Source organism: Puntigrus tetrazona, chromosome 13 (genome assembly GCF_018831695.1).
Source record: "Puntigrus tetrazona isolate hp1 chromosome 13, ASM1883169v1, whole genome shotgun sequence".
NCBI classification, from domain to species: domain Eukaryota; kingdom Metazoa; phylum Chordata; class Actinopteri; order Cypriniformes; family Cyprinidae; genus Puntigrus; species Puntigrus tetrazona.
The window spans coordinates 16,592,073-16,617,908 of NC_056711.1; the positions used below are offsets into that span (position 1 = coordinate 16,592,073).

Consider the following 25,836-nt stretch of genomic DNA (forward strand, 5'->3'; position numbering starts at 1 on the left):
CAGCTTCGCGCTAAAAGTCCCGGATGTTGGGAAAGAGGCGTGGTCTTGGAACACGCCTAGACCAGCTAACCCTAACCAGCTAACTATTAGACCACCTAACCAGAAAGCTATTCAGACTGCGGATGTCTTTGTTTAACATTGTTTATTACCCCTAGCAAAATTGCTTATTATTTAAGTATGATGATAAGCCCTATATTTTGCCAGTTTACCTCAATTCCAACAATAACCATAAATCCTACACTAACTATAACTTTATCTTAATCCTAACCCCAAACCAAACTAATTAGCCTTAACCCTAAGCAACTAACGTTAGACACAACGTTTTTTTTTATGATCTCCATACTGACTATCAGTAACTGTCAGATTCTGTGTGTAAACCCGTTGATATCGTGGTTTTTATTTTGGGAACACGTTTTCAAAGATAAAACATTCTTATTTTTATACCACCAGTAAATATGCTCTGTGTTGCATTCGTAGTCCAATAATGACCTCTAGCTGTTGGATTCAAAATATTGTCAGAAGTTATTATAATAGACATTAATATATGAATGAATGAATGAATGAATAATATGATTAAAATATTAAACAATCAATTCTACTTTCAGTCAAAGTCATTTTAAGGTCTATCAAAAGTCAGTATATATATATATATATATATATATATATATATATATATATATATATATATATATATATATATATATATATATATATATATATATATATATAATGCACTATTTATTTAACTATTTATTTTTCACATAACCAAGCTCTTTGGCTCTGGCTTTACTCCACATACAATGTACATGGCTAAAACCTAATCTAATGCTTTTTGAAATGTCTGATGATTTTTCTAAAATGTCTTGATGTTTACTTATTCTATGTGCATCTACATGTATTTTTTTTTTTTTGCTCTATTGATATTAAGGCCTGTAGCTGTGACATACAATGGCATACACAATGGTCAAATGGACGGGGCCACAAGCATTCAAACAGACAAAGAAACAAATAACACACAAAAAAATTAAGAAATGCAAGGCTTTTAAAACAAATACATTTTTACATTTACCTTGTCTTCTAAATTTATTTTAGATGTAAATAATAATTATGCAGTCTAAATAAGTAAACAAATACGGAAATGAGGGTGGGCTAATACAAAATCAGTTAATTTGTTTGTGGGGTTTTTTCAAACGGGTTTTAATGAAGTCTCTTGCTGGTGAGTCGTATGTCCTCCAGCGCTGCAGGTGGCGCTCAATTCGCTGCCATCGAATCAATACAAGAAGAAAAAGGAAACGTCGCTTTGTTATGACGCAGATTCGTGCATGACATTGGTGTGGCGTGAATGATCTGAGCAGGTATATTACAACGTTATTTATTAATGCTAATTTACAATAATTTTTTTAACCAATTTTACGAGTTCACCTACTCGTCTTGCTTGCTTTTTATCGATAACCTGACGCAGTTAAACAGCATAAGAATTGTCCGTGCTCGTTATTATTAAAAGGCTCTAAAATTGTTGTTATTTATTCGGTCTTGTTTTTAATATCAGGTCAGGATGGCCATGTTGTCGTCCGGCGTGTTTTTGCCCAAACTGATGCAGCAGAGGGCTTTCAGGTAAATTTCTTCATGTTTTCCTTCAGGTTTGAGGTTCGCGCAATGACATGAGGGAATCGTAACGTTGTCTTTTCAGGGTTGATTTATAAAAAAAACGATCATTTGTGATCACTACTGGGTGCAGAAATTAATTAGTCGGCAAGTGTGGGTCCTGGTTTTATTGTTTAGGGTGATTTCTAAGCTAGTTACCACACAATGGGAAATGGTTCGCTCAGAATATATGATTAGTTTCTCACAAGTTCTATGATAAATATCATATATATATATATATATATATATATATATATATATATATATATATATATATATATATATATAAATAAGAAAACAAATGTAAACTAATTAAGCCTTTTTCTTTAAATGTGTTGGCTTTTCATGTAGCTCTGACGGTTTAATGATGTTCAGAAACCATTTTTTTTTTTTAAATCTCCCTGCAGCGTCTCTGCAGCTGTGTCTGCTATTCAGAAGTTAACACGCGTGAGGGTGGTCGACAACAGCGCTCTCGGAAATGCCCATCACCACCGTCCACCAAAAGTCATTCACGTATACACCAAGAACGGAGTAGGTAAAGTGGGAGACAAAGTCTTGCTAGCCATTAAAGGACAGAAGAAGAAAGCTCTCATAGTGGGCCACAAGATGCCTGGAGATCGAATGACCCCACGCTTCGACTCCAATAACGTGGTTTTGATAGAAGAGAATGGAAACCCCACAGGAACGAGAATAAAAGTTCCTATTCCGACGAATCTGCGCAAAATGGAGGGAGAATATTCAAAACTGTTGGCGATTGCTCAGAGATTTGTTTAAATGGGTGTTTTTGTATTCCGAGAGGTCAAATCTGAGGACAAAACCGCTTAAATTTGTAAATACATTAAAAATGTTCACGCCGTTCAGGTAATTCGCCTTCATGGTTACTTGTGGAATAATTTGCAATAAAGCATGTGGATGAAACCGTGATAGTATTTGCTATAGTTATTATTTAGACTTACATACTTTACCCCAAATAACAATGTAGCGTACGAGTTTTAGAAGCTTGTTTCCTCCACAAGATGAAAGAATAAAGAGTTTCTCTCTCAGAGTTCAGACTTTTTCTCAAAATAGCCACATTGTGAGAAAGTCACAATTACTTTATTCCAAAGGGAATAAAAAAACACCTAGCTCAGAATTCGGAGAAAAATGTCAGAACTGCAAGATCACAGTCATCGCTCCGTTACGACTCGCTTATAAGGACTTTACAGGTATTTGGATTTGTTTTCAGAACATATGAAATAAGTTTATGCAAGTTTAGAATAACAACAGAATTTATTCTGAAGCTCTGATCATAGGAAATCAGTGACGATATCTACACAATTACACATTGTGCATCTAAAGCTTGGATGCATAACTTCACCTTATAGGAGAACATACAGTGCTGTGGTGAATTTTTTATTTTATTTATGGCACTATTCATAGACAGCCTTTTGAAATAAAGGTCAGTCTTCCATTAGGACAAAACACAACACTTGAAGCTCGCTTGATATTTATCCCATGCACATGATGTTTCTCAGCCGTTACAGCAGCGGAGAGTGGAGGTCCTCTTTCTTGTGTTTCGCACTGGAGCGGTTTTGCTTGTAGTGGAACTGCAATATGTGATATTGAGTGAAAAATAAATCCTTAAAAAACTAGTAGCTTTACTCTAACGAGGTTATAGTGAGATTGTTGCACGAGGAGTTCAGCGTTGAGGCACTTTGCAGCAGGTTCTTGATTCGGACGTTCGTTAAACGGTCCTCAACCGCACATGGTCATGAAGAGCCACTACACAACAGAAGGAGAATTAGAGATTAGTGTTTTGTAGATGCTTTTTCTTAACATTTGACTGTGATGAAATCAAGCCAGAGCACCTCGGACAGGTTCATCTCAGCCGTTCCCGTTCCGTCTCTGTCCAGCTGCTGAAATGATCCTGCAAGGAAGCGCAAGACCATGAAAACCACGCTGGGATATGGTTAAAAAAAATATGTTAAGAGCCACTATGGGATACAAAAAGAAACACTTACTGAACATGACCTCGAGTTTGATCAAGCAGCAGACGAAGTTATCAAAATCGATGACCTCGTTCTCAGCGTATCTGGCTACAAGAATCTGGTTGAGTCTGTTATTGAGCTTAAAGCCTGTAGAGAAAGTGTAAAGGACGGACTTTCAGAGAGAACCTCAAGAGTCGCTTTCAATTTATACGTATTTAAACATTTGGGGCTGATAATATTATTATTTTTGCAATGCAACGCTTAATATCATACGCTCACTATTAGGTTGCATTTATTTAATAACAAAAAAATAAAAAGTTAAAACCGCAATATTATCATGCTGAATATTTTAAGTGCAGTTTATTTCCTGTGATGGCAATACTGAATTTTCAGCAGCCAATAAGAAGTTTAAAAGATCAGCATTTATTTAAAATATATAAATACATTTTATGTGATATTACAAATGCCTTTACAGCCACATTTGATCAAATTATTGCTAAATAAAAATATTGTTTCTTTAAAAAATAATTAATTAAATCACGACTCATAAACATTTATGGGCAGTTAATGATCACAATTAAAACTCATTTAGTTTCTGCACCTTTTTAGCATATGTTAATTAATGAGATGTATGTCTTTTACCTGCTGATTCTACAGCCATGCGCATCTCATAAGAGCTCATAGTGCCTGATTTATCAATATCAAACTCCCTGAAGATCCCCTGAGTGAAAAGGAAAGCATGACTTATTTATTTAGAAGAATCTACGAACGTTTCAGAAATTGTTTGAAATTAGTTTAAAAAAAAGCTGACCAAAGTCACTCACCAGTAGCTTCCTTATTTTATTCCAGAGTATCTGAAACTCTACTAAACCCAACCGTGCACTACCATCTTTCTGATGAACATAGTCAAGAGTAAAAACAGATACAGGTTGTCTGATCACAACTGCCATGATGTTACTCATCACAGAATATAATTTATCAAGACACCTCTTATACTGTTAATGTATTCTGATAACCTTTCTGCACAAATTCTGCATTTTAAGTCAATAAACATAGCCTATGAGCTTCAGGTTAAGTTAAGATGATTTTCCATAGTGGTCGAAAAAATGACAGATGCTGTTAATAGACCTCAACTCATACTCTAAAATAGTGAAGGATACATCCAAGAGGTTGACCATAGTTCTGCAGGACTCCATGCTGAAGCCATCTGTCTTAAGATCCTTGTCTGAGAGAGAAACGGTTCATTAAAATGAGATTAACAGGTTAATTTTGACTGCTCTGTCCCCAAGTGTAGGGAAAATAGAGCTGCTCACGTTTGGACACTACTCTGTTGAGAATAGTCCTGAGTTCACGGACAGATATCTCCATATCCTATAATAGGAAAAAAAAAGTGCATTTAAATGCAATGTTTTACCGTAATCGAACCTGAAATAAAAAAAAAATATTTTTTTAGATTTATTTACCTCTCCAGCCAGCTGGGCAAACAAGGACTTGAAAGAGTCATCAATATCATCCTCTGTGATGTCTGCCTACAAAAAAAAGAAAAAAAGAAAAAAGAGTTTAAAACCCATGTTTATTTAAAAAAAAAACATATTTATTAAAAAGTCTAAAGAATATGCCATTTGTTTTCTAATTTACGTGGATGCGAAATCTTACCTCATCCTCCAGGTCAGCGGAAATTTCGTCATCCAACTCCCTGTGAGTGAAAAAGTAAAGTCGTGACAGAATAAAATGTATTAATCCTATTGTCATTGCAAATCCAATTGTAAATTTTTTCACGAAACACAATAGGACATATGAAAATAACTGCAGCAAGTAGTTTATATGACGTGTATTATAAGCATTATATGCAAATATAGTTATATATATATATATATATATATATATATATATATATATATATATATATATATATATATATATATATATATATATATATAGTGTGTGTGTGTGTGTGTAATAGACTATACTGCATTAAATTAATGTGGCTTGGAAAAATGAAGCTTGGAAATCGAACAGAAATACCATGAGGGTGAGTTAATGACTGAATTAGAATTATTGGGTGCTTTTATAAACACGAACACACACTCACTCCGTCTGTGACTGCTTTTCAGTGAAGACTCGCAGGACAAAATCTGCCTCTTTGCTGGGTTCGAAGGTGGAGGGGACGATGATGTATTCACCTGGAGGCAGGCGGAGACGAGTGCTCACCTCCCGCAGGTTGATGAAGGTCTCAGAGCGGGCAGACGATGAGTGCGTCAGGAAGAAGTCCTTTTTCAGGTGAACGTTCTGACAGCCTGCATACTACAGACAGACGCAAATCCCACTGTGAACAATCTAAAGAACAATACTACCTTCTGCTTAAAAAAAAAAAAAAAAAAAGTTTATGGAAGTATACAAGCCTTACAGGAACACACTTTTTTTTTTTTTTTTTTTTGAAAATAGGCAACTCTTTGGTCATTTTTGAACGGGATGCTACTGGTCTAATCAGATTCAATGATCCATGCTAAGCTACAGTTAAGAGTGCTCCCACTAGACCCGGAGATCGGCTGAATGGATTCAAAAACAGTAAAACTCGGTTGTTTAATTCTAGGGGAGTTGGAAAATAAAAATGTCATGTTGATTTAATGGTGCAGGCAAACCTATTTAACAAAGAAATTGTTGACATGGGTTCATACCTCTTCGGGAATCTGCAAGGAGGAGATAAAAAGAAAAAGAAAGGGAACAATTGAGCCTTTTTTCCTTTCTCAAAGTTATCTATAAACTCGATTTGAACCCATTTTGCTCCTCACCTCGTAGATAGCAAAGCCGATGGTGTGCATGTCCTGTCCGTGGTGGCGGTGCCGTCTACGGTCTTTTTGCATTAAAGCCACCAGGAAGCTGCAGGCCACTTCTTCATCCTCTGGGTCATCATCCTCCTCCAGTAATGTGATCTTATACTGTGGATTGATCCAGAACGTGTCTGCCGAATAATACAGGAACACGCATCAGTCAAGGGTTCAAATCCCAGATAAACCTGGTACCCGAGCTCGATTTATGCATTAATCAGCTTGTTTGCGATGCGTTTGTGGTCAGGGAGATTTTTTTGATATTAAAAGATTTTTATACTGCTACAAAAGATTTCTTAAATCAAATACATACTGTTCTTTGAAAATGTGCCACTGTTTCCACAAAAAAAAAAAAAAAATTATAGGCAACACATCTGATAAGAAATGTTCCTTCAGCAGCATATGTGAATGATTTTTGAAGGCTGGAGTAATAATGATGCTGATAATTCATTTTTAATTAATAATTCATTGCTTAACAAAAAAAGAAAACAGCTATTAAATTACATTAAATACAAACTTTTAAATGGCAGTGTATATGAAATCCTATTTGCTGACAACTGGATTTTTCAGTCATCCTGTTTACGATTTTTGGCTAGTTTGGCTTATTTTTTTTTATATTGTCTTTGGCTAGTTGTAAAGCCAATGGTAGGGTCACCCACTATGAGGAACAATCCAGCTACTCTGTGACCTCAACTGATAAAAGCGCTAGACGTAAACAGGGGTGTCACTCACTGGGGTGGTTTCGGCAGCCTCCCGCGGTACTGCCTCTCCGCCAGGCACCGTGAAACTTGATGGTGTTCCAGTGACTAAGGTCATCATCACTCAGAGCATCGGCGGTGAGATTACAAATCTCCAGCCTGGAGAACTGCCGCAAAAACTCACTGAACGACATCCTGGGGACAAAGGCAACCGTTTATTTATGCTGTGAGCGTACAAAATGTGTTTTCGGTCTACTGATGTGTCAATTTTACAGGAACAGTTCTTCAAAAAAAATACTAATTTGCTAAAAAATGTACTCACCTTCAAATCCTTAGATATATATATATATATATATATATATATATATATATATATATATATATATATATATATATATATATATATAGAAGAGAAGAGTTTGTTTCTTCATGAAAACTCGCTCACCAGTGGATCCTCTGCTGTGAATGGGTGCCGTCAGAAATAGAGGTCAAACGGCTGATAAACATATCACAATAATCCACATGACGCCAGTCCATCAGATAACTTCATGTAAGTGAAAATTTGCAATATTTGTGAGAAACAAATCCATTCTTAAGGCATTTAAATTTTAAACCATTGCTTACGGTCAAAATGTAAGTCCATAATCCACAATAACGTTTTCTCCAGTAAAAAAAAAATCTGATTAGAACTCTTCTGGACTGTTTTTGCTTGTAAACAGTGCTTGATCCGTTAACATTTCTCTCCTGATTCAGACAACTTCTTTTTATCAGCTGTTTCGATTCTGACGGCACCCATTCACTGCACAGGATCCACTGGTGAGCAATATGTCCCAACGAATCTTTTCTAACGAAGAAACAAACCTATCTACACCTTGGGTGGCCCGAGGGTGAATAAAGTTTAAGAAAAGTTTACATTTTGGGCAAAATCTAACTTTTTTTGCTAATAAATCTCACCAGAACTCTCCATCCTCCATTTGTATGTTTAAGTCATCCTTCTCAGACGGATCAATCTCGTCCCATTCAGGGGAGCTGGAGAGGAAACAGACCCAGTCTTCTTACTCAATGAACTGGGCTGGACTGAATAAGAGTATCTGTGTTATTTCTCACTTGTCGCTCCAGGCCCCCGTCCATTCAACCTGACCCCACGGGTTACGGACGCGGATTAGCCTCTCCGTATGACCCCTAAATTCCACCTGTCAAAGAGAGATCGCACACGTGAAGGCAGATCGAAATTAAACTGAAATGTGTTTATGAGCAACATCACCCGAGAGCATCACCTGTTTGAGAGCAGTCACCGAGTAAGCGTGACCCTTAACCAGCTTCTTGAACGTCACAGATTCCATGTCAAAGGCACTGGTGATCTGAAACGCAATCAGAAATAACATATTAAACTAATATAGATTGAGGTAAATAAATGTTTTAAAGCAATATCAAATTGCCTATACTCTTTCGTCCCAAGGCGAAATTATGTTTTGTTGTTGTATCTCGCCATATTTGATATTGCCGTGTTGCAGGAACAGCCAAAGAGTTAGAACTTGACTCTTCTATAGTTACATTATGTTATAATAATCAATAATCATTATGGTGTAATAATCAAGAAACCTTCCTGCTGTACTTTTTAGGTCTTAGTACATGATATAACTATAGAAGAGTATTTTTAAGGTGACAAATTATGCCCGTTTTTGCAAAATGTAATACTAGTTTCTAGTATCCCCAGAATGTATATGTGAAGTTTTAGCACAAAATACCCTATAGATCATTTATTATATCATATTTTGAGTGTAACACTCATGTTTGTTGCCCGTTTCTTTAAATGCAAATTTAATGCGCTGTTCCACGCCCCCTTTTCCAGAATAGAGCTGCGCCATTACAGCTGCTACCTGCAAAAAAACATCAGTTTTGGTTTTGATTTTCATGTTTAATATATAGAAATCATGCATTTTAAACCATAGTTTTCTGAGTGGATACATCTGAAGCACGAGGAAAGAAAAGGGGCTGACACAGCATGAGAGTACCAAACTAAGGTGTCGTTCACACACAGGTTTACGTTAAAAACACACGAGTTACAGTCGGTGTCTGTGAAGGTTAACAGCTGGGGAAAAATGTTTATTTTAGATGTGCATGGCAGCAGCAGTCTATAAATCCACCGCTCTCTTGTCTCCTCTGAGGCTGTGCACCGAGGACAGAACGGTTAGTTTTGCTCAAACTTTCACCACGGCATTGCAACTGATAACCATTGTCGCTTGTGTAATCTAATGCACAGGAGACCCAATTATAGCACTTAAAATCTGGATACGTCACCTTTAAATAGGAAAAATATTCAAACTATTTTGGTCATTTTTGAGCGTGATGCTAGGTGCATCTTCTTTGTCTACTTCCGTGTGCTCGGCAAGACCGTTTTGCGCTCGAGCGCCACGTGAAACAAAAGCAGATCTAAATCTAGGGAAGTTAAATAATGAGCCTGTTTTTAAAGAAATGGCATGTTCCTTTAAATGTGACATAAATGCGGTAAATGAATCTCTCACATCAATAGAGCAGCCCAGCAGGGAGCCTCTCTCCAGGGCTTTGCTGATGATTCGGTACAGGTCTCTCGGAGCCTTCCTGAGCTCGTACATCTCCGAAACCCCTCCGGTGAAATCCTCAAAACCCTCAGTGGTGGATCCTCCAGAGAGAGCTTCATAAGAGCCATTAAGCCTGGCACAAAAACACACACGCGTAAGGAGACTGCGCTTAGGCTATGCTAAAATCTTTATCAAATAAGAAAGAGGCGGTCCACTTTTGTAAATGCTTCTCGTTTAATTAGAACACATTTTGCTGGCCTTTACAAAAATGCGTATCAGGACATACTTAGCATAGGCCTTTTCAACCAAGGCACTCCAGAACTCATTTCCCTCTGCTGAATGGACAAACATGAGCTCTCCGTCTCTGACCGGGAGCCGATCATCAATCACAATGTCGACCCACTCACCAAACTGCCAGAACTGCACAGCAGAAAAAAAAAAAAGCAACTGTAATGAACCTAACATCCAGATGACGGACATTTATTTATATTTAGAAAAGCCAGAGAGGACTCCAGATTAAAAGATCACATTTAAAGGTGTGAATTTTGCAGAAACTTCGATAAAGTCCATGCAATCTAAAATTTCTATTGAGGGCGAAACATTTACAGAGTGAGTTGCCCAACAGAAACCTGCTTGACAATTGATATTTGACCAAAAAAAAAAAAAAAAAGTTCTGTGATGCAAAGCTGAATTTCAATCAGTCATTAGACAAGCCTAAAGTATCACATGATCCTTCAGAAATAATTTTAACATGCTGATTTACTATTAAAATTTTGTTGTGCAGACAAATTTTTTAGGATTCTTTGATGAATAAAAAAATTATATAAGTTTCCAGCACTGATAATAAATGAGAATATTACAATAATTTCTGAAGAATCATGTGACACTGAAGACTGGAGTAACGATGCTAAAAATACAGCTTTTCACAAAAAAAAAAAAAAAAATGTATATATATATATATATATATATATATATATGTGTGTGTGTGTATATATATATATATATATATATATATATATATATATATATATATGTGTGTGTGTGTGTGTGTGTGTGTATGTATGTATGTGTGTATATATATATATATATATATATATATATATAAATATATATATATATATATATATATGTGTGTGTATGTATGTATGTGTGTATATATATATATATATATATATATATATATATATATATATATATATATATATATATATATATATATAAAAACTGTATATATATGTGTGTGTGTGTGCACAAGTATTTCTTTATATATCACTTAAAAAAATGGGCTCAGAAAACCCCCCCTGCTATTAATTATTAATAAAATTACACATGAACCACACGTTTGCCCCCAATATAAGCATTTAAGCATAAATATTCAGATTAAAAGACTGTAAAATTACTGTATAATTTACAACAAGAGCACGCAATTGTTTTTCAGCACCTGAAAGTGGAAGATTCCAGCATAGTCTTCCTCAAAACACTGGCCATGAGGGACGACTCTGTGGAGGAGTCTTTCATTAAGAGTCAGCGAGGCTATAGCAGCGAGGAGCCAGCAGTCACCTGACCGTGAAAAAACAGACAAGACAAGGAGAAATAAAGCCACTTATTCAAAAAGCTATTTAAGCAGTAATACCAAAATCCCTGAATAAAATGCTTCAGTCAATATTTTGAACTACCACTCGACTACCAGCAGGGGGACCCAGGGAACGGGGTGCGGTTTATTTTCTCAGTGAGGCCTGTGTGAACTCATTCCTGTTTACATCCCACTCAGATCTCCACCTCAGAGAAGAGGAATTTTCCAGAGGCCAGCGGCGGGCTGAACATACACCACCAGTGTCATCCGTAACGCACATTTTCAATTGTTGAACTGTTTTGGGCACCATATAATTTATATACATCATTGCAAAACACAACAAATATTAAATAAGTTGGTGTGCAGACATTTGTCGGGTACCGTATTTGATAGCTTTCGGATAGCTTATGTAAAAGGATTACAGATATGTGCTGTAGAAGGGCGGAAACGTTGATTGGCAAAAGTTGGCACAATCACAGACGTGCTCTGACTCAAGGTCAGTGGGAAGTGAATGAGTCACATGCCGACACGCCTCGGGTCAGTTATGTGAGCTGCTCTTTCGGTGGTGAGTCATGCTTTTGAGTTTTACAGCTTCAGAATCATTCGGAGGGGATTCCTTGAAACGTAATACCTGCCCAGACAAACGCATAGAGACTTACGCATACTCGCTTTTGTACAGCCAGAACACTTACCTAGAGCCCCTTGACAGATGTCTGTCCGTGAGGCTCCACCCACAATGAACTGGGGATCATCACAGAGCTCCTGCAGAAAAACACGGATTAGAGGGGCTGAGACTGGAGTTAGGCGACCCAGAGATTTTGTTTTAATGAATCAAGAACAGCTCAACCAAAACATAATAATAATAATAATAATAATAATAAATACGCACATAGTTTAGTTTTTATTTATTTCTGTGCATGGTATGCAAAGGAAAAAATGTTAAAGGATCTTTTAAAAAATGTGTGTTTTTTTTTTTTTGGGTCACCATGAACTGTCAGTGTATGGCAGAGAGTTATTTTGGCACAATTAAGAGACTGTTACAGTTTTTATTATTTTTATTTTATTTTTGATTTTTTCATTGTAATTTTAATTCAAATTTTAAAAAAATTTGAATTTCCCCATTTTAATGAATTCACTTGTATGTAAAAAAAAAAAAAAAGTTTTAAAATTTATATATATATATATATATATATATATATATATTTTTTTTTAATTATTATTTATTTTTCAGTTTTAGTTATTTTAGTACATTATAATAAAAATTTTGCTTTGGCAACTAGCCAAAATAAGTTTAAGATTTTTTACAATTTCATAGTTTTGGACTTGGTTAACCACAATAACCCCCGTGTTGAAAGACATTTCCATGTCTTATTAAAATGATTACATTATTATTCGTTTCAAAATGACAGGCTTTGGAATGACATGCGCGTAATTACTGCAGCCACTCCTATCTGGCGAGAGAAACAAAAAATATTCTCGAATAAAAATTCTGTAACAATTAATCTGAATGAAGCCACCTTACAGGAATCGTGTGTACTCCGACTAAGCGTGTCTTCAGAAACACTTATAATCCGTGCGTATGTGAATTTATAATAGTTACAACAGCTGCGATAGAGAGAAGGGAGGGGTCGGTGTGGTTATAAACATTCTGGCTATGAACTGCAAGGGTTGGATAGGTCATGTGACACTGAAGACTGTTTAATTTAATTAAGTACAGTAAATCACTATACGTTTTCATTAAATAAATGCATACTGTGAGGTGGCATTAAAGAAAGATTCCCTTTCCCCTCACCGTAGGGCGCATCCACTCCACGCCACGGGTTTTGGAGGAATACGGGGCAAGCTCTTTGAAGCCGAGAGAGGGCGGTTCAGCGGGGAAACAGGGGTCTTCGAACAGGTAGCCCCCTTCCAAACACTCCTGTTTGAGCGCCTCAAAGTCCTGGTTCTGGAAGTGTAAAGCCTGCTCGAAAGAGCCCGCGCCTTCGGCCTGCAGCCTGTTAGCACTGATCTGGGCCGAGATTCCTCCATACGTGAACATGCTGGAGCCGCGAGATGCAAAGCAGTTATAAATAGCTAAACCGATAGCAAAGGGATTCATACTCAAACACGTTTTTTTGTGCCTTTGTGCAGACACAGATTGCATTGCATTGCATTTTTTCTGTAATGAAAAAGCCAATGAACATAAAAAAAACACATACATGCAAATTACGCACACTAGCTTTCAAAACACCATCCTCTATGAAACAAAATAAGGTACAAAGCTGTTACTTGGGCTAAAAAAACCCCCCAAAGTCTAAAAATGTCATCTTTGTACCTTATTTGCTCCTAAATAGTACACATTGCTATCTTAAGGGGTGCATATTAACACTTTAAAAATACATATCGATACCTAAGGTGTGCATATTAGTACCTATTGAAATTCCTCTGTAACAGTTTTGTATTTTAATTGAAGGTTTATTAACCACCAGTTTCCCCCCAAAAAAAAAAAAAAAAAAAAAAAAAAGTAAAGAATTACTTTGTGGTTGTTAAACATTTGTGGAACGTTAATGATAAACTTGACAGTTGGTAATTGCAAAAAATAAATAAAAATAAAATAAATAAATAATAAATTGTTTGCAGATGCTACTTGTTTTGATGTAGTTTCTAACGCAACTTTACAAAATATTTCAGCACTAATTTTAGCGTCTGAATACAATTTGGCTCCACTGAAGGCTAAAGTAAACAGTGCCTTCTTCATATTAATAAGGTCGAAATGTAAACAGAACAGACATTCAGTTCTGACATTAAAAGCCGTCTTTGATAACTATGACAGTAATATATAAGCAAGTTTATAGACTCAATCTACTTGACATAAATCATCTAATAAAATACTGGCACGGCGAATAATTTTAGACTGCATTAGTGAAATATCATATTTCCATTATCTCCGCATCAATGACAGCATTGTGCTGCTGGCCTCAAAGCTCACAACAGACTGGGGGCCTCCCATTCATTTCTACACAAATCACACCGAGTGTGCAACTTCACAACCTGCATTGCATTAATTAAATGCACAAAAAACTACTAACACTTAAATAAAACCGTTTTTAAAACCTTTATCTTTACAATTACATTTTTTAAAACGCTTTTAGAGGCGATCTATTAATCATTTACTGTTGTTCTGCACTTTCTTGAATTTCTAAAACGAGCATTTCGTCGCGATGTCGTCTTTCGTAAATCACCGCGGTTCGTTTATTTATCAGTTTCAACAACCGTTTCGAGCCCAAAACGTTTTCAAGCTTCGGTTTGCGCCTGACATGCGTGTCTGACACCGAATAAAGTGTTCAATGCGACAAACTACAGCAGGCCGACGGGAGACCGGCGACGCGGACGGAACCGAACTAAATCAATCTCGACGGGGATTCAGGGCAGAAACACAAGAACCGCTGAACTTGCCTTGCAGCTGCGGTCCTGTCGGTCTCTTCTGTGAGGGGGACGTGTGAGAAACACAGTTATATTCTCCCGAAAGATACGCAATACACCGTTAGAGCCTGTGTGTGTGTGTGTGTGTGTGTGTGTGTGTCCAGAGGAGGCGGGGCGATGAACAGACAGACAAGTACACTTGTCACGACACCGGTCAGATAAAAGCTCCGGATTACGGTGGATTTGAGAGGGTCCCGAGCAAGCCTCCAACATTTCTAACATGCATAAAACAATACTGTATATGTGGAAAAAAAGGAAAACGCTCTGGTGCATTATAAGCCTATAATGTCTGCTTGTTTTATGTAGAATTTGGTTTATACCGACTGCGTTAATACTAACAACAAAACAGAGTTTTAAATGTTAAAATAAATAAAATGCATTGAATGAGGTGAACACTGGAAGTAATGTTAGAAATAAAAGATTTTATTTATTTTTCTGCAGCAACGAGGCTGTGTATTTTACGCATTTATAACATTTCAAACGGTCCACAAATACGAAGTAGATTTGAATTTCTACAAACAAACAAAAAAAAAAATTACAGGTGCTTGCAAGGCAGCAAAGAAAAGTAAACTTGGTTTTGGGCTTGCGTATTACATTTTAAAGTATTAAAGTATAAAGCTCATCAAAAAACTACAACAAATAGATAGCTGACATTTGGTTTGAATGCAATGAAGCAAAGAGACAGGTTTAACTCCACCTGCACTAATTAGCAAAACCTTCTTTTATTATATATTTATTTTATTATATCATCAGGCCTGGAATTTTACTGTTGGTTTCTACATATATATATATATATATATATATATATATATATATATATATATATATATATATATATATATATATATATATATATATATATATATATATATATACACACACACACACACACACACACACACACATACATACACACATATGTATATATATATATATATATATATATATATATATATATATATATATATATATAGACACAAGATGCTATTGCCAGAGCATTGCTATGTGGCTGCTTACTGGCCAAAAGTGTTGACTTACAGGAATAAAAAGGTGGCTATATATCTTTGATTGCTCTTTAAATCTATATGACCAGGTGTGAGTCGTATGTCTGATCACTTAAAGTAACTGCACAATTGTCATCAACAAGCCACACAGTTTGGAGCAGCAACAAAAAAACAAAACAATGATGCCTTGCAAGCACTGCAGTAAGAGGAAAGTGCATTGCGAATAAAACAACAGGCAACTATGCTTGTATATCTACTGCAAAGTACAACGGACACATTTACAAATCCCAGGAGGTCCGCTATACTCGTTAAGCATTTCGCTATATGGTGGTCTTCTGTGTAAGTCAGCGGTTCTCGATTCCAGACCTCGCGCATATTTTGTGTGTCTCTTTGTTAAAGCACAGAGCATATCCAGTGATTTCCACTTCGCATGGCATGTGTTTCGAATGGAACAAACAAGAGAAACATACAAAATGTGCAGAGCGGTGGGGCGCAAGGACTAGGACTGAGAATCGCTGGTGTAAGTTAACTAGCAAAACAAAAATACTATTCATAATAATCCTCTGGGCCTTTAAACCATAGCAAACGTCAGCCACTGAAAGAAAGAAAAAGAGCCGTTTAAAACGCTCGGACACAAAACGGTTAAACATTAAGACATTCAATGCTATAAGACCGCAAGACAGTCAATACCTGGAAGAAGTCCAGCTCAATGAACCCACTGCTGTCTACGTCAAGCCTTTTGAAGACTTCTACAAAGGTAAAAATAATACAATAAAAAAATTATAAACAATTTATAAAACTATAAAATAAAAGTGATATAGTATGTAAGTGCCTCTGGAAACATATTGTACACAAAAGGTAGTAAAAAAATAATTTTTTTATTTCTATTTAAATTATTAATTAAAAATTTTAAAAGTGTTACTTGACAATTAAAAATGTATGCAATGAAGTGATCAATGAGGTCAGCAAACCTCAAGCCTTATAATTAAAAATTAATTGAATTGAATCATAATTTAAATTCTTCAAACGCATTTTAACCAGTCGGAAAAAAATCAACTGTTCTTACTGAACATCATCTCCAGGCGCATCACACACGACACGAAGTTATCAAAGTCGATCTTCATGTCTGCGTCTCCATAGCGTGCCGCCAGACACTGATGAATGGAGTCATTCAGAGAGAATCCTGTACAACGATTACCAATAAATAATTAAAACTTCATTAAAAACTCATTTTTCATACTAAAAGTTTGAAAGAAGGTCAAATGTCGGCGTGCCTGTTTCCTTTAAAGCCATTCGCATCTCTGGTGTACTCATACAGCCGGACCCATCCATGTCATTCTTCTTATAAATGACCTAAAAAAAGACAAGGATTTTATCCTGAGACAAACCATGAGGTTCGGCAAGTAGCGTTTTTTGACTTTCTGTGCCACACAAACTTACCAGATACTTTTGAATTTTCTTCCAAAGAGTGGCAAACTCAGCTAACCCTAGTTTACCATTGCCACTTTCCTGCAATGAAAGAGTTAAGTCAAACTGCTTTTGACTTATGATGACGTTAAACATAAATGCATATCATAAACAACTGCTCGTTGAGCTATTTGTAAAGGATACATCCATGAGGTTCACCATGACCCTACATGTATCCAAACTGAAACCATCTGTTTTAATATCTGTTCCTGTAAGGAGAAGACAAACTCTTTACTAGATGTCTATTGGTGCTTTTCCACTGCGTGGTACAGCTCGGCTTGGTTGAAAGAAGGTGCGGTTGTTGTAAATAGTTGCGTTCGTTCCTTTACTCACTATGCTGATTTAAATCAAAGTCTCTTTAAGACAAGATGCCATCTTTAAAACGCCTCCCAGGCATCCAAGTGCAGCTCCCATCTCTTTGTATCGGGAAGCATCAAATTCTCCCAAACTGCTTACTAAGCTTACGATCAATTTCATATTTGAAATCGCCAATGAAATCTGACAACAACTGGGTAATAATTGTTTCTTTTGCTCAAATAACGTTATTAAAAGCTTATTTTTAGGCGAGATCAGAGAATACTGTTTCTATAGCAACCACAACAGCAGACTGACTTCACAGATCAGCGATTGGCTATTTTATTGAGAAGGCGGGGCTTTGATTGATCGGCCATTTTAAGCATACGAGTGATACTTTTAGGGTATTCTGTAGTCCTTTTTTAAATCTAGTGGGTCTGTGTGTGTCTCGCACAAGTTCAGTGTCGAAGGTAGTAAGGATTATCTCCGGCCAATCAGCGTTTAGTAAAGTATACGCGTCCCCTTTTGGTAACGGTATGGTACGCTTGGAACTGAGATGGGACTAAAAAAAGTACCAGGTACCAGGTGCTGTTCCCAGTGGAACCCCCCCCAAACTGAACTTCAGCGTGCCGTACCATGCAGTGGAAAAGCAACATATGTTTAGTAAGCTATATACTAGCATATATGTATTAAAGAAATATTATATAGATAGACTTGCTTTTTGCAACTATTTTGTTGAAAATTGTTCTCAGCTCCGTGGCAGAGATCTCCATGTCCTTCGGCAAGAACAAACATTATACGTTTTTTATGTTTAATTGGTCAAACTTGTATCATGTTAATCAAGATAATTCATGAACATTATGCAGGGTTTAAAATAACTCACATCTCCTGCTAGTTTAGTGAACAGTCCCCTAAAACCAGCATCAACCTCATCTTCAGACACCGTCTCCTAGAGAGTCAAAAAAGAGGTTTATTGATGATTTTCACATGAATAAAGTGAAAGGTAGCATTTTAAGAGAGACACAGCGAAAAACTTACATCTTCTATGTTTGCCTCTATAGGGTCATCACATTTTCTAGAGGAAATAATAATAATATATTTATATACATACAAAAAATATATTTATATTTATTATACTAAGGAATACTAATATAAATAAATGAATAGATTGTGGATGATTTCTTTTAGACCACATAATTATTAAAAACAAAAAAATACGAACTACATTTCTTGAAGGGTTTCTTAGGACCAACTGTAATAAAGAGTTTCGGTTGATCATAATACGCTGAAGACACTACAATTAACTTTTTAAAATCAAACAATCCTTACTGCATCTCAGACTGTTTCTCGGAGAACACGCGCACACAGAAGTCTCCGTTCTTGTGCGGTTCGAATGTGGAAGGGACGATGAGATATTCTCCAGGAGGAAGTTTGAAGCGGGTGCTGACTTCTCTAAGGTTGATAAAAGTCTCAGATCGAGCTTTTTGTGCGTGGGTGAGGAAATAATTCTTATCCAGATGAACATCCTTTTGCCCGTGGAACTGCAATGAGGTGATCAAGAACCAGACGAAGAATAAACAAGATTTCTTTAAAAAAATGTGATCTGTGTTTGCTACTAGGGTGTTACGGGTGGCTTCCAGGTGGTTTCTCTTTGGGTAATACTAGCGATAATATATTTAAAGTGCTTCCTTATTACTATTTATGTTTACTCTCCACATCTCAATTTTCAGAAATCCTTTTCAAGTTATTCCATTGTGCTCACCTGAGAAGGCACCTAGAATGAAAAGAAAAAGAATATTTGTATAAACAGCGCCCTTCACAGGTTAAGTCATTACATTTACCAAAAAAAGAGACATCAAACATTAATATGAACCCCACCTCATAGATGGCGTAGCCAATAGTGTGCATGTCCTCTCCAGACTTCCTCAACTTACGCCGGTTCTTCTGAATCAAGCCAATCACCACACTGCAGCCCACTTCATTATCATCAGGATCATCATCTTCCTCTTCCAGTTTGATTTTAAACTGAGGATTCATCCAGAAGGTGTCTACAGAAGACAAACGATTAAAGTCTCCTATTTAAAAATATATTCAAAGCTAAAGCTCACAGATAGACATGCTTACATGGATGGTTCCTGCATCCACCAGCCGTGGAGCCTCGTCTCCAGGTGCCATCGAACTTACACGCGCTCCAATGTTTGACGGAGTCAGATGTCAGCGTGTCTGGGGTCAGAGTGCAGATCTCTATGCGGGAATACTGCCTCGCAAACTCTGAGAATGACATCCTACACAAGAGCAAACAGGGAGTGAGTAACTGCCAAGAAGATCTTCAGAGATGCAGTTACAGTATATGGTTTTAATGTGAATTGTACCAGAACTCTCCATCTTCTGACTTCACATTCTCGCGTTCGGACGGATCGACGGCATTCCATTCAGAAGAGCTAAAATACACAGGCACAATTAAGCAATAAGTTCAAGCTATTTTATACTTTATAGCACTAAAGCAGCTTCGTTGCAAGCTTACGCGACCGCACGATATCTCAATAAATGAATACTGTTTTGACTTTACTTGTCACTCCAGGCCCCTGTCCATTCTACCTGGCCCCAAGGATTACGGACTCTGACCAGCTTCTCTTTCCGGCCTCTGTAATTAACCTGAGAAGGTTATGGATAGATTAAACATATAAATTTGAACAAGTAAAATGCTACTTCCTGTGTTGAATTCATTCTAATCCCAGGCATTATCTGAACGGTAATGCCAAAGGAGCCAAAAAATGAAAGTTGACTAACCTCGATTGCTCCAGTAAGAGAGTAGGCATGTCCTTTCACAAGCTTCTGATACGTGATGGCCTCTGAGTCTGCTTGACTGGTGATCTATATAAAATAAGCATTACTAAATGTAGTTTTTTTTATTCTGAGAGGATTTACATTTATAGGCGAACTAATATAATAATTTGACATCTGTACGTGTGCTCATACATCGATGGAGCATCCCAAAAGTGATCCAGAATCCAGGGCCTTCCTGATGATTTGGAACATGTTGGAAGGAGCTTGTTTCAATTCGTATATTTCTGCAATTCCACCGGTGAAATCCTCAAAGCCTTCTGTGGTGGAACCTCCAGACAGAGCTTCATAACACCCATTCACTCTGAATGAGAGAACAGCGTCACTACCTAGTATTGTATCGTAAGCAAGTATTGTATGAATAAAGCTACTAAAAATGCCTCAAAATGGTGGGAAATATCTGTGTGCTGTTGTGCACGACTTACTACTAATCAGTTTGCAAAAATGTAACCACATATTTATATAATCAGCAATAGAACATAAGCAAATAATAAATAAATAGATATTTTTTCTTGATCACAATATGCACCATTTTGCACTCTTTCTATGTGCTATAAAATCACAATATAGTATTAACAGTACCATAGAAGATCTTAAAAAGAAAATTCAGCTTTGCCGTCACAGGAATAAATTAACTTTTTAAAAATATATAAAAACATATAATATTAAAAAAACATAAATGCATACACCTATTAGTGTGATCAAATAAATGCATTAGACTTCACTTCAAAACATAAAAATTATTTCTAGATTCACTCAAAACGTATTTTAATCACTTTAATAGAATTAATTATAACAATTTTAATACTTTTTCAATGCAAAATAAGACTAGACAACTAGACTACTTTTAAAATGTAAGCCAGGCTGCAATTGTGGCCGTTGCATAACAAACAAAGGGGGATATTTTATGACTCACTTAGCATAGGCCTTCTCCAGCAGTGCGCTCCAGAACTCTGAGCCTGTGGCTGAATGAACAAACAGCAGTTCTCCATCTCGAGTGGGCAATCGATCATCCACCACCACATCCACCCATTCCCCAAACTGCCACAACTGCAACCATCAAAACAAATTTACTTAATTAGGGAGGAACCACAGCAGATGAGACTTAAAATACAACCTCATAATACGGTAAGGCCCGAGCACATAGAGGAACTGAGCACACACTTCCTCTGGGATCAGTGCTGTCTGTCTATTGAGTCAAGTTGACTTCCTGTCCTGACAAAAACATTCCACCATCCATAAAAGCAAGCCACTGCGAGTCTCTGATAAAGAGCGACTACACTTATTTGACGTCTGCGTTTACGCTAGCACAAAAAACTGGATCTTTTGCACACATCTGACACAATACGGAATTTGTTGCATGCGTTTAAACACAAATATATGCATGAGATCTGATTTTTTCGCATTCGATCTGGGCCGCTTTCAAATGTTGATGATACACATCCGACATCTGGGCATCCAACCTATGTCTAAACTCCTAACGCGGCAAAACATCCTTGTCAACTGTTGTCCATGCTTTTATAAATAATTATATATTATAATTATAAATTATATAAATAATTTTAATAGCATGGCCATTCAGAACCTGAGTGTCTGTGCATAAAACAATCAGTTCTGAATAATGTAAACATACTGTAGATATCGGATACTAGCCCAAGAAATTGGATATGATTGGATCTGTGCATTAAGAAGTATAAACACAGACTATCTTTTAAATAACTTCAGATACCAGCTAGAATAATTCTGGTAACACCCAAGGAAACTCCTAGAACAGAACAGCAACTACTTCACACCCATCCAAAATCAACCTCCCAGCAAGGCTTCATCGCTTAAAACTTCATCTCTCTGCAAACAACCCAATTATTCAACATATTTCTCTTCACAAGCTGTCCAAGTGCAACATGACTTTCGTATCTACTTTGTTTACCTGAAAGTGGAAAATTCCAGCATAGTCTTGCCCAAAGCCCTGGTTGGACGGAACGACGCGAGCCAAAACGTCTTCATTGAGGGTTAGGGAAGCGATGGCTGCTAGGAGCCAGCAATCACCTGCAGGAAAGAAAACTCTTGCGGTTGTTGAAGTCTGATCATTTTTACCAGATTTTCATTGACATTTTAAGCAGATACGTGAAATATGCAAATAAGTTTTTAAATATTAAGACTTGATTTATTGTAACCGAATAGGAAAGAGCAACCATAATTATTGTTTTTTTATATATCACAGTGGAAAATGTTTGGAATGACATTAGGGTTTAATATAAATAACAGCAATAGAATATAAACAAGAATAGAATTTTTGTGGTGAACTATCCCTTTAAGACGACTTCCCACATTCTCAGTCACGAATGCTGAGATTCAGTCCTCCAGCGGTTTGTTTGTAGGCCTACACTGTTTGTCCTGCCCCCAAAATCTTTTACATTCCGTAATCTTCACAAAGACAACTCAGTTCAGCTGAATGCCTCTAAATAAACCGCCTTTCAGAATCTTCCACAACAGGTCAGCTGATCAGTCTCCAAAATACCTATAACTCACTGACATAAAAAAAAACGTTTCCTTTTGAGTTGGATGAATCATCTTTGATGATGTGCACAACACTGAAAGTGTCACTATAGTAACAGGCGGGCTCCACTTGTGGTTTCCTCAAGCAGTATCATAACCCTTCTAGAACTGTTTCGCATTATAAATTAATGAATTTGAACTGAGAAAAAATTCACGTTCACTTAATAAATCACGCCTCTTTGTAATTTAAAGTATTTGCATGACCCTTAAATCAAACCAACGCACGTGATAGAATCTAACTGTCTAGCGCATAACAATGTCAAGTGCAATATAATAAACAGCCTTTTGGGGCAGAGGTTATAGCAATCACACCCCACTTCATGAGGATATCTGCATCCGGTTCAACGTTCATTGCTAGTAAAACAAACAGTGGCTAGTATTTTTCCCCAAAAATTACACAAAGGCTTCCCTTATGGGTGAGTAACTGCAGGGTCTCATTTAGTCGTACGAATTACACGGCATTATGAGAGCGTGCAAACTCGTTTAAAGGGGAACCGAATGCTCAAAGACATTGGGTGTGCTTCTTAAAATGTTTCCACATGTTTAGAGGGGATTTCCCAATAAAGTTAAAATGAATAGGAACGAATCCAAGAGACCTTTATAAAATGCAGACATACTTGGTCAATTTTTGATATGCCATTTGCCATTCATACCTTGTGGACTTTTTTTTTTTACACGTGTTAGAACTGCGCCTAGCAGGGGCGTTTACTTACCTAAACCTCCTTGGCAAATATCTGTTCTTGTTGCCCCTCCAACAATAAACTCGGGACTGGAGGTCAACTCCTGTAGAAATGGTCAAAATTATGATTTGTTCTATGCCATTGCCTGCTTTTCGTTTAAATGTTTGAGGGATGAGTCATATGTTGGCATGCATTGGTTTTTATGAAAATCACATTACCAAGAGTTTAATGCTTCATGCCACAGTGAGAAGATAGATAGATAGATAGATAGATAGATAGATAGATAGATAGATAGATAGATAGATAGATAGATATATATTTGCATTCATGCATTACTTTGGCAAAACTACATTCTGATAAGAACTCACCCCAGGTCTTTTCCACACAACGCCTGTGGTTTTCGCCGATCGTGGCCCGAGCTCGTTGAAGCCCAGAGACTCGGGAACGGCCGGGAAGGTAGGGTCGCAGAACAGCTGGCCGCGGCTCAGACACTCGCTCCTCAGACCCTCGAAGTTCTGGTTCAGGTACTTCACCGCATTGGCGTTCGTTCCAAAGCCAGCGGCCTCGGCCCTCTTCTTGGCGAGTGTGGATGCCACGCCGGACATTTTCAAACTTTTGTTTTTCGCCCCGCGCTCCTTTGCAGCTGTTGAAAAGTGCGACAGTGAAAAAGTTCTACGCTTACGCCCCGACCCACTCCTCCTTCCAGGACAGGCGTGGTCCTAAGCCTGTAATTTTGGGGCCGTTCACACACGCACGGAACGCGTTCTACGCTCTTTTTGCCTTTGAAAGCGGAATGCAGCAGAAGCACAGCGGAAAAGAAGCAGAACGTCTTTTTCAACCCGTGCACAGGAAGCGTTCTTGCATTCCGCTTGCAGTTTTTTTTATTACACCTCAGACCGCCTTGATGAGGGGGAAAACATCGGCTGGGTTCTTTTTCCTCTGGTTTGGTCAAGCCGGTCTGTTGGGTATTTGTATTTGGGTTTTAATAACTTTTTCTTTAGCTGCTCAGGCTGATTTATGCTAGTCTTTTCAATGGGGATGATTCTAGCCTTTCGTTATTGGGGCATACTTTGATACGTTATAAATATAAACTGTACCTTCACTTCAGGATCGTTCCCAAGCTGCAGTAAAATTGTTTTTGATTTCCAGCAGTGTGTTGTAAATACCCAACTCATCTAGTAATAAAGCATCCCATAATCGTGGGACGTCTTATTTATCAACTGTAGTAAAGTACGGGTAACTAACTAACTAATTATTATTGTGGAGATTTTGCTGTATAGTGCTATTGACTAAAATACACTGTCAATATTTATGTTGTGAACTATAGCTTTATGATATTTGTTAAATTGTACATTTCCATTCGAATTAATTTGACGTGCAAAAATTACATTCGATTACTTATTTATTTATTTGGTAAATTAAGCTAGAAAACGTGCACTCAACCTTTCGTTTTTGCTTTATCCTTCTAGTGCAATTTTTGAACATAATCCTGCCAATTCATAGCTCTTTCAAACTATTCAGGGCATCACAGAGCGGAGAGATCCATCTTCACGATGGGCTGCTGCTGCCCTCTTCTGGTTGAGCACAACAAATAAACCAAGAGTTGAAGACTCGTTCTGTTCTGTTCTTTTCTAACAATTTTTAATGGTACATATAGGCTAACTTATGGAGAAAAACTGGAGGCCTTCCTTCTGCAAAAGTGGGATAAATGTGATGCAGTGGGATATACGCATAGAGTATATATTTGACATATTTCTAAATATTTACATATTATATCACAAATATATATATACAAATATATATATATATATATATATATATATATATATATATATATATATATATATATATATATATATAATAAATATATATATATATACTCTCAATTGTAAGTCGCTTTGGATAAAAGCGTCTGCAAAATGACTAAATGTAAATGTAAATATATATATATATATATATATATATATATATATATATATATATATATATATATAAATGTTACATGTACACCTTTTCCAAAAAGTGGAAAGTATTTTAGTGCTACACACTTTTTTATTCATATATTTTTTCAAATATATAGGTTATATATACTATATATAGGTTACATATACTATATTATATATAGTACTTAATTTTGCTGATGTTTTATGCACTAATTTTTGCTGGATTAGCCTTTCACTTTCTTGAGTAAATGTACACAAATACTTAAAGCGATATGTTTTTTTTAAGAGCAGTGGCTCTATAAATTGTCTTGTGCT

At 36.7% G+C, this 25,836-nt stretch overlaps 3 protein-coding genes across 3 annotated transcripts; 1 reads left to right on the forward strand and 2 right to left on the reverse strand.

Moving 5' to 3' along the window:
* The first annotated feature begins 1,227 nt into the window (after positions 1 to 1,227).
* On the forward strand, positions 1,228 to 2,568 carry mrpl14 (mitochondrial ribosomal protein L14). The gene is made up of 3 exons (XM_043256179.1): positions 1,228 to 1,355; positions 1,550 to 1,614; positions 2,052 to 2,568. The coding sequence occupies exons 2-3, from the start codon at positions 1,556 to 1,558 to the stop codon at positions 2,416 to 2,418; spliced, it is 426 nt and encodes a 141-aa protein (XP_043112114.1). The 5' UTR covers positions 1,228 to 1,355; positions 1,550 to 1,555; the 3' UTR covers positions 2,419 to 2,568.
* A 326-nt stretch (positions 2,569 to 2,894) lies between these two features.
* On the reverse strand, positions 2,895 to 14,850 carry capn1a (calpain 1, (mu/I) large subunit a). Its single transcript, XM_043256178.1, has 22 exons — positions 14,707 to 14,850; positions 13,064 to 13,310; positions 11,964 to 12,033; positions 11,140 to 11,258; positions 9,985 to 10,118; positions 9,663 to 9,831; positions 8,415 to 8,498; positions 8,245 to 8,330; positions 8,092 to 8,166; positions 7,172 to 7,332; positions 6,404 to 6,573; positions 6,290 to 6,301; positions 5,704 to 5,915; positions 5,268 to 5,307; positions 5,075 to 5,140; positions 4,925 to 4,982; positions 4,772 to 4,836; positions 4,436 to 4,504; positions 4,254 to 4,332; positions 3,645 to 3,758; positions 3,492 to 3,550; positions 2,895 to 3,405 (listed from the first exon to the last, which is right to left on the reverse strand). Exons 2-22 carry the CDS (start codon positions 13,307 to 13,309, stop codon positions 3,379 to 3,381), a joined length of 2,115 nt encoding a protein of 704 aa, XP_043112113.1. The 5' UTR covers position 13,310; positions 14,707 to 14,850; the 3' UTR covers positions 2,895 to 3,378.
* Positions 14,851 to 15,662: 812 nt separating this feature from the next.
* On the reverse strand, positions 15,663 to 24,434 carry capn2a (calpain 2, (m/II) large subunit a). Its single transcript, XM_043255701.1, has 21 exons — positions 23,947 to 24,434; positions 23,612 to 23,681; positions 22,270 to 22,388; positions 21,259 to 21,392; positions 20,478 to 20,646; positions 20,289 to 20,372; positions 20,068 to 20,153; positions 19,871 to 19,939; positions 19,623 to 19,783; positions 19,377 to 19,546; positions 19,261 to 19,272; positions 18,828 to 19,039; positions 18,537 to 18,573; positions 18,382 to 18,447; positions 18,217 to 18,274; positions 17,349 to 17,413; positions 17,178 to 17,246; positions 17,012 to 17,090; positions 16,804 to 16,920; positions 16,428 to 16,486; positions 15,663 to 16,332 (listed from the first exon to the last, which is right to left on the reverse strand). Exons 1-21 carry the CDS (start codon positions 24,181 to 24,183, stop codon positions 16,309 to 16,311), a joined length of 2,097 nt encoding a protein of 698 aa, XP_043111636.1. The 5' UTR covers positions 24,184 to 24,434; the 3' UTR covers positions 15,663 to 16,308.
* Positions 24,435 to 25,836: the final 1,402 nt, after the last annotated feature.

Excerpts from the sequence above, each read along its gene's own strand:
- mrpl14 (XM_043256179.1), top strand. The coding sequence starts at position 1,556 with ATGGCCATGTTGTCGTCCGGCGTGTTTTTGCCCAAACTGATGCAGCAG. Across the intron at positions 1,615-2,051 it reads ATGCAGCAGAGGGCTTTCAG|CGTCTCTGCAGCTGTGTCTG; the intron begins GTAAATTTCTTC and ends ATCTCCCTGCAG.
- capn1a (XM_043256178.1), bottom strand. The coding sequence starts at position 13,309 with ATGTTCACGTATGGAGGAATCTCGGCCCAGATCAGTGCTAACAGGCTG. Across the intron at positions 8,499-9,662 it reads TGCTGGGCTGCTCTATTGAT|ATCACCAGTGCCTTTGACAT; the intron begins GTGAGAGATTCA and ends ATTGCGTTTCAG. Across the intron at positions 3,551-3,644 it reads CAAACTCGAGGTCATGTTCA|GATCATTTCAGCAGCTGGAC; the intron begins GTAAGTGTTTCT and ends GCTTCCTTGCAG.
- capn2a (XM_043255701.1), bottom strand. The coding sequence starts at position 24,183 with ATGTCCGGCGTGGCATCCACACTCGCCAAGAAGAGGGCCGAGGCCGCT. Across the intron at positions 20,373-20,477 it reads TTTTGGGATGCTCCATCGAT|ATCACCAGTCAAGCAGACTC; the intron begins GTATGAGCACAC and ends TATTTTATATAG. Across the intron at positions 17,247-17,348 it reads TCATGGTGAACCTCATGGAT|GAAAGTGGCAATGGTAAACT; the intron begins GTATCCTTTACA and ends CTTTCATTGCAG.